Genomic DNA, 17,361 nt, shown 5'->3' with positions numbered 1-17,361 from the left:
AGGGCACCCTTGGGTAATATGCAACCTGCACCAGTGTCCCTGGCAGGCCTGGTTGGGAAGGATCAGGCAGGATTCTGAGCCTCTGGACTGGACACCAGGGGGAAGGCAGAAGACTTCGCCCTGCCCTGGTTGCTGGGTAATTTGAGAGGGTAGTCTTGCTTAAGTAGATGGAGGGAGAGAGAGAGAGAGATGTGAGGAGGTGCTGGATATTTAAGAGAATAGGCAGGAAGCAGAGCCAAGAACTGTGCTGCTTGGGATAAGGCCTATCAACTCAGTCCAGGGAAGGAGCTGAGATTGCAAGCTTCTTTCCCGTTTCTGGCACCTATTATGCCCAGCGTGTAGGGACAGAGATGCAGGCCATCCAGAGGCTGGCATTCTCGGGCATCTTTAAGCGTCCTGGCCAAAGCTCAGAGAGCATCTTGCCCTCCTACAAGAGGCTGGGGTTGCGGTAGGGGGCCTTTTCTAATCCCGCCTTTCATTCCAGGGGCTGCAGTTCCAAGGGGCTGCGGCTGGAGTATCGAGGGCAGATGGAAGAGATGGGCAAAAGGGCGCTGGGAGAGAGGGCGAGGCCGAGGGAGAGCTCACCTTCTGCGCACCGAGAAGGCGTGGCAGTGACATGAAACATTAGGTCACATGGCCTTCCCATCCGGCCTTAGCGTGCCTACACATCTGCACAGAGAAGGAGAAGAGGTTGAGAGAAGAAAGTAGGCAGCAGCGGCGCAGAACAAACCCAAACAGCCATGGTGGACAGAGCACACAAGATAGACAGACAGACAGACAAGGAGGGAATGGGCAGAAAGAGAAAATGAGATGATGGGAGGAGAAAGGGGCTGGGGTGGGAGAGAGATAGGGAAGAGGTGGGGAAAAAGGTGGGTGGGGGAGAGGGGGTGGGGCTGGGGAAGGCTGGGCAGAGGGTCGGGGAGGCGGGAGCATCGCCCCATCATGCATTTCAAAACAGGCCACTCAGACTCCATGCAGAGGGTGGGAAATTTGCCTGAGTATGTGGCAGCTCCAAGGCCCAGAGCTGAGAGGGCCAAGCCTGTGGTCTGTCATCATAGCCACCTGGATGTTGTGCTTCTGGGGTCCTGCCTGTGAGGGGACCTGGGGGAGGGGCGCCTGCCACCCGAGCTAAGCCTGCTAATGAAAACATTCAAATCTTCAGTGTCTGCAGTGTGAATGATGCCTCTGTGGAGTGTAGAACCTGCACAACTGGACTTTAACCTCAGGCGCCCTGGGCAAACCTGGGTCAGAACACTTGAAGTGTTCACTGCGGCCCACCCTTTCCCTTCGTCTCCCCAAGGGGTTGTGCAGAATGACCCCGCATGGGGGCCCCAGGCAAGATATAGAAGGCACCAAGGCCCAACAGGGCTGTGGACAGATTTGCTAAACCACGCTTCTGAGCGGGAGAAAGGCGGGGGCTTCGTGACACCTCTGTAGAACAGGTCAGTGAAGACAGGAGGCACCTCCCCAGATCTGCCTCCGTAAGGGACGCCTGCTGCCCTGTTAAAGCCGTAGCTTCAACAGAGGTGGGCACAGAGAGGCAGCGCTTCCAGGCCTCCAGAACCACCCCTGGCTGAGTTCACCCATGCCTCCCCTCCTGCTGAAGCCCGCCATCTGGGTCCCAGAAGGTGAGCGCTTTCCCAGTGTTCTCCGAGGCAGTAGAGGAAGATGAGAGAAAGCAGAGGGGCGGGTGGGAGAGGAGTTGAGCAAGAACGACATGCCATGTTGGCACCGGGGGGCTGACGCTACCGAAGAGACAGACCATCGGACCCTGTCGCCAAGGAGAGGCGGGGAGAGGAGGGGCGGGAGGGCATGGCTTGGGGTCTGGCATGAGGTGTGCCGGGCAAGGAAGGAGCAGGGGGCCCCGGGTACCTTCTGGGCTCCAGAGAAGGCGTGGTAGAAGCTGGACACGTAAGTCATGATGGCTTTCTCATCCGGGCGGGCGGTTCCGACGATGTCTGTCAAGAAAAATCTGGAGTTAAAGCCAGCTGGTGAACACATGATACGCTTCCTGAGGTGATGGGGAAAGCAGCTCTCAGAACCCCCAAGTCTTCTTGCCAAGACGCTGAGCCTGCATCTAACCAGCCATCTGGCATCAACTTCCACTTACAGGAACGCGAGAGGTAGAGGAAGGAGTGAAATGGTACCCGAGGAAGGAAACAGACAAACCAGAGTAAGGGGTACTCGGGACAGCTGGCCTGGGTTCTACAACAAGTTCAATGCCAGGAACGAAAGGGGTCGGAGGGAAGAGAGAAGTGCGACAGATTAGAAAAGACACAAGAAATAGAACAACAAAATGCCACGTGCAGACTCTGTTTGGATCTGGATCAAAACAAAGCAACTAAAAAGAAATAATGGGGAAATGTAATTCTGAACCAGGCAGCAGATGATCAAGGAATTACTGTCAGTTTGTTTGGTGTGAAAATTATTTTATGATTGCATAAGAAAATATTGCTATTTTTAAGGTATGTATTCTGAAGTATGTAGTAGTGAGATGCTGTGATGTCTGGGACTTGCTTTAAAATATTTCAACAAAGAAAACAAAAGCGAAAAAAAAAGAAAGTGTGACAAAATCCAGTAACTGTTCTATCTGGATGGTGGGTATATGGAAGCTAATTATATTATTCTCCCTGCTTTTGCATGTTTGAAAATGGCCTTACAACTTGACAGACATTGTCACAAACTATCATATCTTCCATCTATTCTCCTAAGGGCCCATTCATCTTTCCAAAAAGTCATTTGTATTTCCACAAGTGCCCTCTCTCCCACTCCCTTTCCCCTGTGAAGTCAAGTATGTATATAGACCCCCAAACTCAAATCACCCCTTTGAGTTACACACCACTGCAAGCTCCCATGTGTGTCCATGATGCACCTGATAATAAACTTCTTTTTCCATCCCCTTCAACAACAAAGGACCACTGCACTCCACCCCGGCACCCACGACCCCGACTCCAAGGCCAAGATGAGGATCTTGCTCAGGCAGCCCTTTTCGACACCAGCTACCACTTCTCCCTCCAAACCTCAGGGAATCTATCTGTGGAATCCCTGAGAGACAATTGAGCCCCTGGCTCCCCAAATGAAGACCAAGCCTTCTCGCTTCTGGCCTCAGGTGCAGGGCCCGCCCTTCCTGGCCGCTGGACGCAGCCGGGAGAAGAGCCAAAGGCCCAGAAGGAAAGCGCCTTTCACCTTCGGCATCCAACATCTTGGGGATGTCCAGGTACTTCTCCGCCACATCGAAGGCCGTGTTCAGGTTTGTAAGTGGGTCATCCTAGGGGGAGAAGAAGAAGGCGGCGGGTGAGAGGCACCAGAAGTCTCTGGCTACCCCCATCTCGATGATCACCAAGACTGGGGGCGGGGGGACTGCCACATGCCGCGGAGCAACGAAGCCTGTGCACCACAACCACTGAGCCTGCGTTCTAGAGCCCGTGAGCCACAACTGCTGAGCCTGAGTGCTGTAACTACTGAAGCCCGCACACCTAAAGCCTGTGCTCCAGAGCAAGAGAAGCTACCACAGTGAGATGCCCAAGCACCTCACTGTAGCCCCCGCTTGCCGCAACTAGAGAAAGCCTGTGCTCAGCAACGAAGATCCAATGCAGCCAAAAATAAATACAATTTAAAAAGAAAGAAAGAAAGAAAGAAAGAAAGAAATGCAAGCTGAGACCAGGCACTGGCCTGGGAGCCATCCGTCTTGGCTTCTGGTTTCAGCTCCGCCACCAGCCAGCTGGACTGGTAAGTAACCTAACCTCAGTCTCCCTGCCTGTTACTCAAGAGTTGGCCTAGGAGCTCTCAAGCCCCTTTGACGCTCATATTCCATGAAATTTGGGGCTCCTTCAAACAGCTACAGTCTTCTGACTATATTCTGGCTCTGGGATTGGTGAGGAGGTGGAGTAATCGGAACCCTTGTGCACTGTTGGTGGGATTGTAAAATGGTGCAGCTGCTCTGGAAAACAGTATGGAGGTTCCTCAGAAAGTTAAACAAAGAACTACTCTATGACTCAGCAATTCCACTTCTGGGTCTGTACCCCAAAGAATTGAAAGCAGGGACTCAAATAATTTGTACACCCACATTCATAGCAGCATTATACACAATAACCAAAAGGTGGAAATAACTCAAACGTCCACTGACAGATAAACAGATATGGAATATTATTCTGCCACAAAAAGAAAAGAGATCCCGAGACGGGCATACTACAACATAGACAACCTGGAAAACATGCTAAGTGAAATAAGCCAGACTCAAAGGGACAAATATTATATGATGCCACTTATATAGGTACCTACAAGAGTGGTCAAAAAATTCAGATACAGAAAGTAGAGTGCCAGAGACTGGCGGAAGTGGGAGTGGAGAATGATGGTTTAAAGGGTTCAGAATTTTAGTTTTGCAAGATGAAGAGTTCTGGAGTTGGGTGGTGGTGATGGGTGCACACCAGTGTGAATGTACTTAATGCCACTGAACTGTGCACTTAAAAATGGTTAAAGTAGGACTTCCCTGGTGGCTCAGTGGTTAAGAATCCGCCTGTCAGTGCAGGGGACACGGGTTCGAGCCCTGGTCCGGGAAGATTCCACATGCCGCGGTGCAACTAAGTTCATGAGCCACAACTGCTGAGCCCGCGCGCCAAAAAAGAAAAAAAAAAAAAAAATGGTTAAAGTGGTACTTTAAAAGTTACGTATACTTTACCAAATTAAAAAAAAAATTTTTAATGTGGAAAAAAATCCATAACTTAGTCGGGGGAGTTCCTTGCTGGATTCTTGGTTCCCAGACTAATCTAAAGCAAACTGGCTTTGTCAGCCTACGACTCAGCTTCCGCATTTGCTAAGGTGAGAATCACAGGGTACAAAAGGATAAATCCATTCATCTGGGACACTTTCAGGAAGAAACTGCTCAAAATAAAGAAGGTGGGGTCCTTCTGGGAAAGTCTCTGACAGCTTCCAGAATAATAAAAAACCACTGTCGAGCAGCAACAGTCATTTCCGTCCAGGCCCTCGGCCATCCTCAGGCCCCGGGTGCACACCCACCTGCCCCCCTCGATTCCCAAGGACCGCCAGGCCCCCCACGCCCACCTAGAGCGGGTGCCGGAAGGAAGTACTTCCCGGTCAGAGCCCTTGGCTCTTCCCTGTTCCCAAGCACCAGAGGCTCTGGCAACCTCTGTGCTTTCTGGAAAGAATCCACGGTTCAGTGGGAATAGGTCTGTGCTAGGATTTGGGCTGGATTGTACTGTTGCTACTGAATTAAAGAGAAGGGGAGACAGACACAAAGAGACAGGGAGAAATGAAAGACACAGAGAGGGACAGAGGGTGGGGAGAGGCTGGCCGGGAATGAGACAAAGGCCCCTGGACTCTCACCTCCCGAACGGCTGAGGCTCCTGGAGTCGGGGGGCGGGGCGGGGGCCGAGGCTGAAAAGCTACAGTCGGCACGGACCCCATTTTATACGGGGGTGGGGAAGAGCTGTGCACTGACTGGCTGCTGCCCACCCCGGCCCCCCAAGCAGGGACACAGGCACATGCACACCTGTCACCACAGGGCATCGGCTGACTGCTAGGGCGGTACGTGATGATGATACCTTTAAAAAAAGTCTCCGCCTCTAGGATTCCCCCACCTTGGCCCCTGCCTGGTTTGGCCACACAGCTTTCAGGCGGGTCAGGGGGGTTCTCAAATCGATTTTTTTTCTCTTTGCAAAGTGGCTGAGTTAGAGGGCTGGGACCCCCCCATCCCCCAAGAGGTTAGCTGGACCCTCGTCCACATACACCTGGACACCGCCATGCACAGGGCCAGGCAGTGGGCTCTCTCCTTTGGCAGGTGGGCCCTTCCAGGTGGGCAGGGGCCCAGCCTCAAGTTTCAGGCCCAGCTTGGGGTTTCTGGAGGGGATAGGAAACTACTCCTTTCCTCTCTCACAAATCCTTTTTGGCGGTTCACCTCACCACACACACCCCAAAACAGAGGTTCTGATGCCACAGAGCTGCTGCTGCACCAGCAACATCAAGCCTTGCTTGGCCACTGGGGGCAGAGGCAAGGTGGGGGACTTCACTGAACACTGAGCTCTCCAAGTATCAAGGTCAAGGAGACAAATACCAGAACGGTCATTCCTAGAAGCCCTTTGCCAAGAGATTAAAGCACCAACAGGTGACATTCCAACCCGAGCTCCAGACCATATACCGGGGGCATGGGGAGGGCTCCATGGGTGGCCTCTCCCAGGATGTCTGCACCACAGGACCTCTCGGTGCTGGGATGGGCTGAGAGGCAGGATGCTGAGTACAGTCAGGGTGTCCCAGACAGACCTCTCCCAGGTCAGGCCAGCATCTTTAACCAGCCCAGACACTAAAAACCACCACGAGGCTAGACACACAGCTCCCACCTCCCGGTCTGTTTCTCAACATCTTGTTGCTCAAGAAAACCCCCTAGCAACTTCACACCAAAAGCATAAATGAATCAAGCAGCAATAAAATCCCCAGTCAAACTTCAGCAATGAGGAAAAGCAAATCCATGGCGGGAACCTGCCCAGGACTGTAGAGCAAGTCTCAGACAAGGCTGGGATAGATGTCTCTAAAGATATGCAATATCTTAAATTACGAAAGTAATGTATGCATCTTGCACACCCATAAAAGCAGAAGGGGAAAAGGCCACTTAGTATCCCATCATCCTAACAAAATTGCTTTGGTGGTTTTGATATTTTTCCTGGCAGGTTGGGCATGTCAGCAAGTACCTATGTGCTATGCACATACATACTCAAGCAGCCCTGATAGAGGAGATATTTTTCTCTTACTTCTAGAAGGGTTGTCTCCTCAGCTAGTCTAAGGAGACTGACACCCCTTCACACTAGGCCATGGGCTCTCAGAACAGGGGGCCCAGTCCTGCCCATCCCCCACCCAACCAAGGGGGACCAGTCGGTAGGAGCTGCTGGGGGAGGGGGCAGGAGGGTCAGGTGAGCACACGAACCTTCCGCAGCTTCCCGTAGTCAATCAGCTCAGGCCGGTGTCGGTGGATCAAGGCACAGAAGCCGAGGCCGTCCTTCCAGCTGCCCGGGGGAGAGAAGGGGGGCAAGCTGGTGAGTCAGGCCAAGCAGTAGGGGCAAAGCACTAAGCAGGGGTCTCCTTTTTTCCAGAGATGAGTATATAACCCTTCGGAGCAGGAACTGGGAGAAGACACCATGGGAAGGAACTCTCTTCCTGCCACGATCCCAGGCACTGGGGTACGACACTGTGGGGCTTGGCAAGTTGAGATACACCTGCCACATCCAACCCTACCCCCCCATCCCCCCCAAGGTCCAGGGCCCTCATCTGCTCTGTTCCAGAGCCCCAGGCTAGAACTTCCCAGACACTCTCCTTGGGGGGCTCCAAAGGGCATCAACCAAAGGTGTATCAGGCAGTAGCTAGGAGGGAGAGGGCTCCTCTCTAGGAGGAAGAGGGCATCAAAAGGTGATACTCCCTTCCCAGAAAAGCGACTTCTTCCCCAAGTGTCTTTGTTCTGTTCTAGAGCTAAGACTGACCCAGCCAAGTGTGCCCTGGGGTCCTTGGGGGAAGCAGCCCAGGTTCCGCAAGGGTCCCTCAGACCCCAGCCACTCACCTTATGTGGAAGTTCTGGATGTTGACGTTTTTGTAAGGGGCTGTCTTTCTCTGACACCACAAGAGCAGCCCTTCCTTCGCTGAAGTCTCTGTGGGGAAGGGGATGACGGGCAGAGAGGTCAGTGGCTGGCTTGGTGGAGGGAGGGGCGTGGGCTCGTGGAGGTCCCACTATGACCACAGGGTCCGTGCTTTTTCACACAGGGCGTCCACACAAAGACCCCTAGATTTCAACCCTGCTGCTACCAGGCCACCAAATCTTATTTCCTTGACAAAGTTTGAGAACTTATTTGAGAAACATAGAAGTAAGCTAGGAAGCATTTCATAACTGGCCACCTTACACATTTAAATACTGAGAAAGTGGCTTTTCAAACTTTCAGAATATCTCCCCTTCACTCCCTTTTATGCAAAGAAATGGCAACAATACAAAATAAGCTGGCAACTTATGTCAGGTGGCCGCTTTGGGGAGGAAGGTTTGATTGGTCTATGAAATCTGAAACCCAGGAATCTTCAGATAGGGGCCCCATGTGCCCTGTGGAGGGCACACAGCCATGTGGGAAGAAAGCATTAGGACTTCCGGTTGCATCTAGTGTTCATCTAAGAACAAAAATGGTTTCCTTATATTTAATGCATGGATCGACACTATTGCTGTGTGTAAAGCAGACATGTGTCAGTAAGATAGGGCAGGTATCTGAGAGGACTCCAGAAGCTCCCAGCCCAGGAGGACTGCAAACCGCACCGCCCCCATGTGTTCATGGCTGTGAATTGCAGGTTATAGTACTCAGTAAAGTGGGTTTGTGGATGATCTCATTTACTTTTGATTCACAAAATGGACTTTAAAATGATGTTAAACAATTCCTGCAAAGATAATATAATAATTCAAGCACAAGAAAACGATTAAAAAATCAGCAAAGCTAATGCTTCTCCTTTTAGTTCAAGCTCTTTGTCAGTCACATTACAGGATGAAAAAACAACCATTTAATCAGAACTGACAAGATGTCTACCCAAAAGAATAAACTCATCAAGAAACCTATTTGAAAACCAGATTTATATCTATTATCACTAACAAGCACCATGCCCTAAGTGACTACTGTGGGTATCTTTTTAACCACTTCAGCCCTAAATACCAGGTATCTATAAACCAAACTTAGAACTTCACAATGCTGTATCACCAAGTGTCAAACCAAGATTTCCATAACAAAGCAATTTAATCCACATTGTTCTCATTAAAAATTATTTTGAACAAAAATCTTTTCAAGATTTGATTTCTAGGCCATTAAAATGAATAAAAAATATTTTTTAAATATCTCCACCTCATCTTTTAAAAATTTGGTTTGGTGTGTTTTTATAATATTCATATAATATTATATGAATAATAATATAATATTATATGAATAATAATATAATATTATAATAATATTATAATATTATATTATTATAATATTATAATAATATAATATGCATATAATTTAGTGCAAAATAAATACACACGTATCAGACATAAAGCTCAAAAACTGCTGGAGTGGGCTTCCCTGGTGGTGCAGTGGTTGAGAGTCTGCCTGCCAATGCAGGGGACACGGGTTCATGCCCTGGTCTGGGAAGATCCCACATGCCGCAGAGCGGCTGGGCCCGTGAGCCATGGCCGCTGAGCCTGCGTGTCCGGAGCCTGTGCTCCGCAACGGGAGAGGCCACAACAGTGAGAGGCCCGCATACCACAAAAAAAAAAAAACGAAAAAAGAAAAAACCAAAAAAACCCTGCTGGAGTGTGAAATCAAAAGTTTAGAGAGATCACTGCTCCAGACCATGGTGGCCCCTTGCAGATCTACAAGGTGGACACCAGAGGGTGCTATGGGAGCAAAGTGGAGGACCTGGTGTCGGCTCACCCTCCTGTCACTCCCTCCTGACTGCTATTTCCCTACCCTTTCAGATTTGAGCCAGGTGGGGTGTTTCCAATACACTTCCCCACAGCAAGCTTGGGCTTTCTCCAAGTGAGGGGTTTCCCTGGGGCCAGCACATCTATGGGGACCAGCACTCCAAACAGTTCTTACTTCCCTGGAGACTAGGAGAGAGCACAGATGCCAGGGATGGGTAAGCGGCCCAGGATGTGGCCTGTGATCAAGGCCCTGTTGCCCTGAGGATCAGGGAGGAAGACGTGATGGTGAAGGCACGGGAGAGGTGGAAGCCTGAGGATGGCATAGAACAGAGCAGAAGACCCACCTTCCACGGAGATGTCCTGGATGGCAAAGCGGAGGATGATGGTCCAGATCATGCCCAGGGTCATTTTCACGTTCCCATCCACGATTTCTACAGAAACAGCAGTAGGACACATTAAGAAGGGTCTCAGCAGGGACAAAGTTCACACTCCCTGAGTGCCCGTGTCACTCCGTGTGCCACTTAGGAAGTCAATGACCACACACTCCACTTCTAGAGGGAAGTCTAAAAATTAGTGCAATTACATGTCACAGGTGTCAGGAAGGAAGTCTACTTGGGGGTGTCTTGGGGGCATCAGGACAGTTGTCAATTCAACTGGGTACAACAGGAAAGGCAACAGAGAAGGGGGTGTCTTAAACCCTGAGCGGTGTCCACCAGCCTAACAGAGAAGAGGGAGAGAATTTCTATACCATCACAAATGTCCTGGCACCTCTGTGAGCTGAGGACCTCTGGGCAAGCACAGCTCTCAAAACAGCTGTCCACAGCTGGAAAGCCAGTGCAGGCAACAGAAATTAACCAACCCGACAAAGGTTTATAAACTGCCACTGGAAGGATCCAGTAACTCACAAATCAAGTTCATGATGCCACTAGCTGGGTATTTTTTAATAAAAAGCAAACAACAGCTTCAAGATCACAATTAAGAGGTAGCCCACTATGGGTTTCCCTGATGGCACAGTGGTTAAGAATCCACCTGCCAATGTAAGGGACATGGGTTCGAGCCCTGGAGCCCTGGTCTGGGAAAATCCCACATGCCGCGGAGCAACTAAGCCCGTGCACCACAACTGCTGAAGCCCGCGAGCCACAACTACTGAAGCCCGCGCGCCTAGAGCCCGTGCTCCGCAACAAGAGAAGCCCACGCACCACAACGAAGAGTAGCCCCCGCTCGCTACAACTAGAGAAAGCCCGCTCACAGCAACGAAGACCCAACGCAGCTAAAAATAAATAAAACTATTTTTAAATGAATAAAATCTATCTTTAAAAAAAAAAAGAGGGCTTCCCTGGTGGCGCAGTGGTTGAGAATCCGCCTGCCGATGCAGGAGACACGGGTTCGTGCCCTGGTCCGGGAAGATCCCACATGCCGCGGAGCAACTAAGCTCGTGAGCCGTGGCCACTGCGCCTGCGCATCCGGAGCCTGTGCTCCGCAATGGGAGAGGCCACAACAGTGAGAGGCCCGAATACCGAAAAAAAAAAAAAAAAGATACCCCACTAAATTCAGTCTAAGCAGCACTTTCTAGACTTTTAAAAAAATGTTATAAATTCTATGAAGTAATTTTTTTTTTTCTGTACCAGACTCAAAGGCAGGGAATACAAAGATAAATAAGCCCTTTCTTAAGAAGCCTAAGACATGGAGTCATTTATAGTCTTGGGGGTTGAGAAGTGTAACAATCAAATGTAGACTCCTTACCCCTCACCTGCTTCCAAGCCAGGAGATGGTAACCTGGCCCCATGGTGAGGTACTCTCAGTTAAGACTCAGGCATCCAAAGAATATCTCATTTTTTTTCTACCTGCAACACTAGTTTTAGGGGAGACCCAACAAAACCATAAGAAGGGGCAACTTCCAGGGAGTCCTAATCCCGAGCCCACGTCCACTTGGGTTTGCTTCCCACAAAACAAACCCCTTAAACAAGAGTGGATTCCACTAAGGAAATTAAGATCTCATCCCCTTTCTCAAAAGGGAGGGCAGGGCTTCCCTGGTGGCGCAGTGGTTGAGAATCCGCCTGCGGATGCAGGGGACACGGGTTCGTGCCCCGGTCCGGGAAGATCCCACATGCCGCGGAGCGGCTGGGCCCGTGAGCCATGGCCGCTGAGCCTGCGCGTCCGGAGCCTGTGCTCTGCAAAGGGAGAGGCCACAGCAGTGAGAGGCCCGTGTACCACCCCCCCCTCCAAAAAAAAAAGGGAGGGCAAAATTGCATGCAGGGTAAAGGCACTGAACAGTGATGCCTGGCCACAGCAGCTTCTGGTGGGGACAGTGGGTAACTGTGCTGAGCCTGCATCAGGGTGCTGAGTAAAGGAAGCACAGTGTCCACTTTGGACATGGGACAGGATGTGACTCTTCCTATAAAGAAGGGGGTTTGAATGCCCCTCCCAGAACCCTAGGCATCTGCAGGACAATGATCCAAGTTGGAGAACCTGGGTTAGAGAGACAGAGAGATGTAGCAGCATATGAGCATCCTCCTTAATAACTAAAACAGCCGGCTGCACTTTGCAGAGCAGGCTTGTGGGGAGCCGGGAGTAGAGTCAGTTAATCAGTCAAAAATCAGTTCCTTGTAAAGCAACTATACTCCAATGAAAATTAATTTAAAAAAAAAAAAAAAACAGTTCCTAAAAGTTTGATATTTTTAAAATGCCCTTTCATTTGTGACTCCCAATGGTTTTGCATCTGTAACGTTCAAAATGTTTATATAAATTGCTAAGAGAAAAGTCTAAATTCATAATACATAAGTAGGCAAGAGACATGAATACACTTCACAAAACACGAAATACAAATAACCAATTTGTAAGAATGTCAATCTCACTTGGAGTTAAAGATATAAGATACCATTTCCCAGCTATTAAATTAGCAAAGTTGAAAAACAAGCGAACACACACCAGGATGGTAATAAGGCTACCATACTGTGGCTAGAAGTTTTTAAAAAAACCAAAAAACAAAAAAACCCTTTCTGGGAAATAATTTGGCAATAGGGAGCTAGCATCTTGAAGTTGCTCAATTTTTTTGAGAGAAACATTCTCTCTCTAGCCCCAGCCAGTGGAGTGAAATACAGAGTAAGGTTGCTGTGTGAAGGCACTTGCTGCCAGGGTATTTGTCATGACCACACACTGGAAACCCTGTGAAGGTGCAAAGTACAAGGCATGACTGAGCAAACCCCCACACTTGTCACCCCTCTGTGCTCAAAACCTCCACTCGGAGCCAAAGGTAGTAGCTGGAGGGGCCTCTGGGACCCCCTTCCCTCTACCCCTCCAGTCACACGGCCTCCCTGCAGCTCTCCCCCACCCTGGGGTACCCCTCACCTCCCTCCTGTTTCCACTCACCCTTCATCTTCTCACAGCCCTTCCTGGACCTCCCATTTTACTTTTCTACAACTGACATAATATAGATTTTCTTTCTCCCTCTTCTAGAACGTAAGCTCCCTGAGGGTAAAGCTTTTTTGTTTTGCATCACTGCTTAAAAGCCCAGCATTGGCCCTGACACAGAAAAGGCCCTCCGTCAACATTTGTTGAATGAATGAACAAATGAATGAATGAATGAATGAATAGGACACTGGAGGACACTAACCACAGGCGGGCGAGCGGGCAGAGAACATAAGAGCACTCAGGCTCCTCCAGGACCGGACCCAGGTCTGGAACAGGGCACAGCTGTGCTCACCAAATAGACAATTAGAACATAATTAAAAATTATGTTCACAAGTTTTTAATGACTTGAGGCCAGTGTGCCCCCCCCCGCCCCCACAGATGCCCCATTTGTGAAGATCAAAATATCCCAGCCTCCGGCTGGCCTTGAACTCAGTGTCCTCCCAGCACCAAGGAAGACAAGGCAACTTCTTTTCTGGGTCTTGCCTACTTACGTCTCTCCTCCTTCCACAGAAACACCCAAGCCCTGGGGGTGTTGCTTACTGAATTCTAACTCCTACCAAAGAAGCAGTTTCACTCGAGAAAACAGAGGGGCCAAGGACAGGCAAAGAGAGTGGTGTGTGTACAGTTAACAGCCCATGTGCCACCCATCCCCAGGGCCCACCTGATTCCCCACACGCCCTCAGAGTGTAACCCTCCCCAGAGGGCTCTCCTGCCCTGGTCCCGAGAATGGTAGATCCTTTCCCCAGGCATCTCTGTGTTTGCAGTAAGGCTGCCCATCTCACAGGCATCTATATGGCCTGAAATGCTGGGTCCAAAAGAGGGGTTCCAAGGCCACAACCGGGCCCCTGGGGGAAAAACCATGATGCTAGATTAACAGTGTCTGGGACCTCCCTGGCGGTCCAGTGGTTAAGACTTCGCCTTCCAATGCAGAGGGTGTGGGTTCCATCCCTGGCTGGGGAGCTAAGATCCCACATGGCTTGTGGCCAAAAAACCAAAACATAAAACAGAAGCAATATTGTAACAAATTCAATAAGGACTTTAAAAATGGCCCACATCAAAAAAATCTTTAAAAAGCCAAACCAAACTAAAAAAACAGTGTCGCTGTGGGTGTGGGAAGAAGTCATTCCTAGACCACAGCTACCTGTGAAGCTGTTCACATCCTGCTTTTACTCAGAACCTGCCTGTCCCCCGGCCCCAGTCCAGGGAGGCAGTCACGTGAGCAGTATTCAGATGGTGGAATGAATGATGCCGAAGGAACTCCACGTGATAGAGCTAGAACCCTGGGGGTCACCACCTCCCAAGACCATTGGGTTTAGCTATTGTACCCGCCGCCCCCTCCATCTTTTTTATTTTTGCGGTACGCGGGCCTCTCACTGTTGTGGCCTCTCCTGTTGCGAAGCACAGGCTCCGGACGCGCAGGCTCAGTGGCCATGGCCCACGGGCCCAGCCGCTCCGCGGCATGTGAGATCTTCCCGGACCGGGGCACGAACCCGTTTCCCCTGCCTCGGCAGGCGGACTCTCAACCACTGCGCCACCAGGGAAGCCCCGCCCCCTCCATCTTAAGGACAGATCCACCCCCAGGCTCTAGCACCCAAAGCCATCAAGTTTTCCCTGCCTCAAGATTTTAAAAGGAAAAAATCCTTCTCAGGTACTCTCAGCTGGTTAAATACCACCACTCACCCACGTCAAGTCGCAACCCCGTGAAGTCTAGACACTCTAGAATCAAGTATCACACTAGAGGGCTTCCCTGGTGGCACAGTGGTTGAGAGTCCGCCTGCCGATGCAGGGGACACGGGTTCGTGCCCCGGTCCGGGAAGATCCCACATGCCGCGGAGCGGCTGGGCCCGTGAGCCATGACCGCTGAGCCTGCGCGTCCGGAGCCTGAGCTCCGCAACGGGAGAGGCCACAGCAGTGAGAGGCCCGCGTACCGCAAAAAAAAAAAAAAAAAAAAGTATCACACTAGAAATCCTAAGGATCTATTCTAACCCCTGCCGCGGTGTGGAGGCTTCTTGCCTCTGGCCTCCATCTCTGGGGGCAGGGAACCCGTGCCTTTCCCAGAGCACCCACTGCATCCCCTAAGGTTCTGTATGTTATCCACAGTCAGCCTGCCCACAGGGTCTCCCTTCCGGGCCTGGTTCTGCACGTCAGGGTCAGCCAGAGTCGAAACCTTGCCCCACGTGATAACCCTTCAAAGGTCTGGGGCCTTTCACCTGGGCTGGGCCTGGTCCCCAGGGCACCCCAGCCAGGATAACTGGCAACATCTCCCCCACCCCCACCCCAAGAGGGCTCCTTCCAGGTGATCCATTCCGCTGCCTTTTATAGTCCACAGCAGTAAACTTCACTTCATTAAAATAAACAAAACCCATTCAGGGCCTCATCCAGTTTCCTGACTCAGCAGAGCGGCCGTCCTGGCACGATCTCGGCGCTCAGCTTTTTTTGTTTTCTTTTTTTCAATTTATTGGAGTAGAGTTGATTTACAATGTTGTGTTAGTTTCAGGTGTACCCCAAAGTGATTCAGTCATACATATACATATATTCATTCTCTTTCAGATTCTTGTCCTATACAGGTTATTATTTCAGCTTGAAACAGGAGGGAGGATCTCAAAGAGGGAAGCTTGGCCTAAAGGCAGCAAGAAGGTAGGGAACGTCTCATTTTAAGGAAGCTTTAGAAATCTTTTGAGAAGCGAGGCTTGTGCCAAAGGAGCTAGAAAACTCCGGCCAGCTAGGTTAGGTGACTCCCCAGAGATCAGAGGAGGGGTCGTGAGCGTTTACACCCATGTCAGTCTTTGCTCCTTACCCCTCTGTTGAGACAACACAGCCAGCTTGACCTGCCACTTCAGAGCTGAGGAAAATCAAGACATGAAATTTCTGTCCTGGGCCCCTGCAGAGGAGGCAGCAAAGCCTTGGGGTGATGGGAGAGCTTTAGATCTCAGCTCCAGAGCCCAAACCCCCGGGGTTTACTGGACTCTGCCATATGGAAGCAGTCTGGCCCAGAGCCTGTACCACATACTTCCATTCCATCAACTTCTTTGAGCCTCAGTTTCCTTGACTGTAAAATGTGGCTGGTGACATGACAAGCTGTTAAAGTATCCTGTCTAGTCAGCTACAGATCTGGAACTCAGCAAGTGCTATTCTCGCCCATCTTCTCCTTTCTTCCTCCCCTTTGGTATCCAGAGTCTTTACAGATATATTTTTTTAGGTAGTTGTTAAATTTTCCTTTCTCAAAATCTGGATTTCTGGCTTCTTTTGAAAAATTGGAAGATCTAGCAATGCCTGATGAGTATTCCCACACAGCAACAACTGGCTAGATCTACATGGCAGCTGCCCTGCTTAGAAGGACATGTTCTCCCCCATTCTCCCCACTCACCCCTACCATTCACCCCAGCCCACATCATACATCCTCTCCTGCCCTGTCCCAGTGAGCACCTGAGCTTGCACCAGATGACCTGAGTGGCAATTTCTTTGGCTTCCCATACCTGCTTGGTTGAAACTTTTTCTGCCAAGTCTTGATTCCTCCCCAAGAGAACAAACTATTCTTTTCCCTAAGAGAACAAACTATTCTTTTCTTCTTAACAGGCAGCGATTCTTTTCCCACTCACAAAGCGAAGTATCCTGCTATGCACAAGCCCTTCAAACGTTTACTGAATGCTGACTGTATGCATCGTGCTGCTAGGAGCTGGGGCCACAAGGATGTAGAAGACGTGATCTCTGCCTCACAGCTGAGGGGATGGGATGCATAAGGCACCACCCGTGATGGCCTCAAGTACTAGCCTGAGTCCTTGGTAAGGCAGGGGTCAGCAAGCCTTTCCTGTAAAGGGCCGGATAGTAAATATTTTCGACTTTGCAGGCCACATGGTCTCTGTCGCAACTATTCAATTCTGCCTGTAGCAGGAAAGCAGCCAATAATATGTAAACGAATGGGTATGGCCACGTTCCAATATTTACAAAAACCCAGGTCAGCCAGGTTGGACCCCATGGTCTGGCAACCGCTGTGCTCAAGTTTCTCAGTTTGATGTTGATACATCAAATCCCTCAATTTCTAGAAAAAAAGAGGAGGACTTTAAAGTCATCAACCAGAGAAGAGATCAGCTCTTATGGATTTACTGAAGCAAGACCCTCCATCCTCTGCGAGGAAAGGCCCCCCTCTGGGGTATTTCTCGGGAGTCACTCAGACCTGAATTTGAGTTCTGGCTTTACTACTTGCTGATGATGGGACCTGGGACAAAGTTAATCTCGTCAGGTGTGTATTTTCCTATTGTAAAATGGGGATAATAATTAGAGCCACCTCATAGGGCTGGTGAGGATGAAATGAGAGCACTGGAGCAAAGGGCTTCAGCACAGTACCTGCCGCAGAGCAAGTGATCAGTAACCACAGCCAGGGTTATATCTACAATGAAGGAAGGAATGAATGGAGATGGTGTCTTACTCACCTTTTGATCTCTGGCACCACACAGCAGATGCCCAATCCATTGCAGAATCCATGGGACACAGTCCTGACAGGGCCTAGTTATGGTATTTTA

General features: G+C 50.2%; 1 protein-coding gene across 4 annotated transcripts in view; it reads right to left on the bottom strand.

The window, feature by feature from the left end:
* Window positions 1-17,361, bottom strand: part of ACTN1 (actinin alpha 1) — a 98,290-nt gene that overhangs the window by 22,781 nt on the left and 58,148 nt on the right. For 3 of the 4 annotated variants that reach the window (XM_059056758.2, XM_059056757.2, XM_059056759.2), the window contains exons 4-8: window positions 9,775-9,861; window positions 7,562-7,649; window positions 6,935-7,013; window positions 3,187-3,268; window positions 1,873-1,958 (exon numbers count right to left, since the gene is read on the bottom strand). In XM_059056758.2, the coding sequence (XP_058912741.1) occupies window positions 1,873-1,958; window positions 3,187-3,268; window positions 6,935-7,013; window positions 7,562-7,649; window positions 9,775-9,861 (422 nt within the window). Of the gene's footprint in view, window positions 1-585; window positions 670-1,872; window positions 1,959-3,186; window positions 3,269-6,934; window positions 7,014-7,561; window positions 7,650-9,774; window positions 9,862-17,361 lie in introns of those variants that run through there. The other variant, XM_067028274.1, reaches the window with a different exon arrangement.

The sequence above is a fragment of the Kogia breviceps genome, chromosome 3, assembly GCF_026419965.1.
Source record: "Kogia breviceps isolate mKogBre1 chromosome 3, mKogBre1 haplotype 1, whole genome shotgun sequence".
Taxonomy (NCBI): Eukaryota; Metazoa; Chordata; class Mammalia; order Artiodactyla; family Physeteridae; genus Kogia; species Kogia breviceps.
Note: the sequence above shows the minus strand (reverse complement) of the source record. Positions and strands in the feature narration are given on the sequence as shown.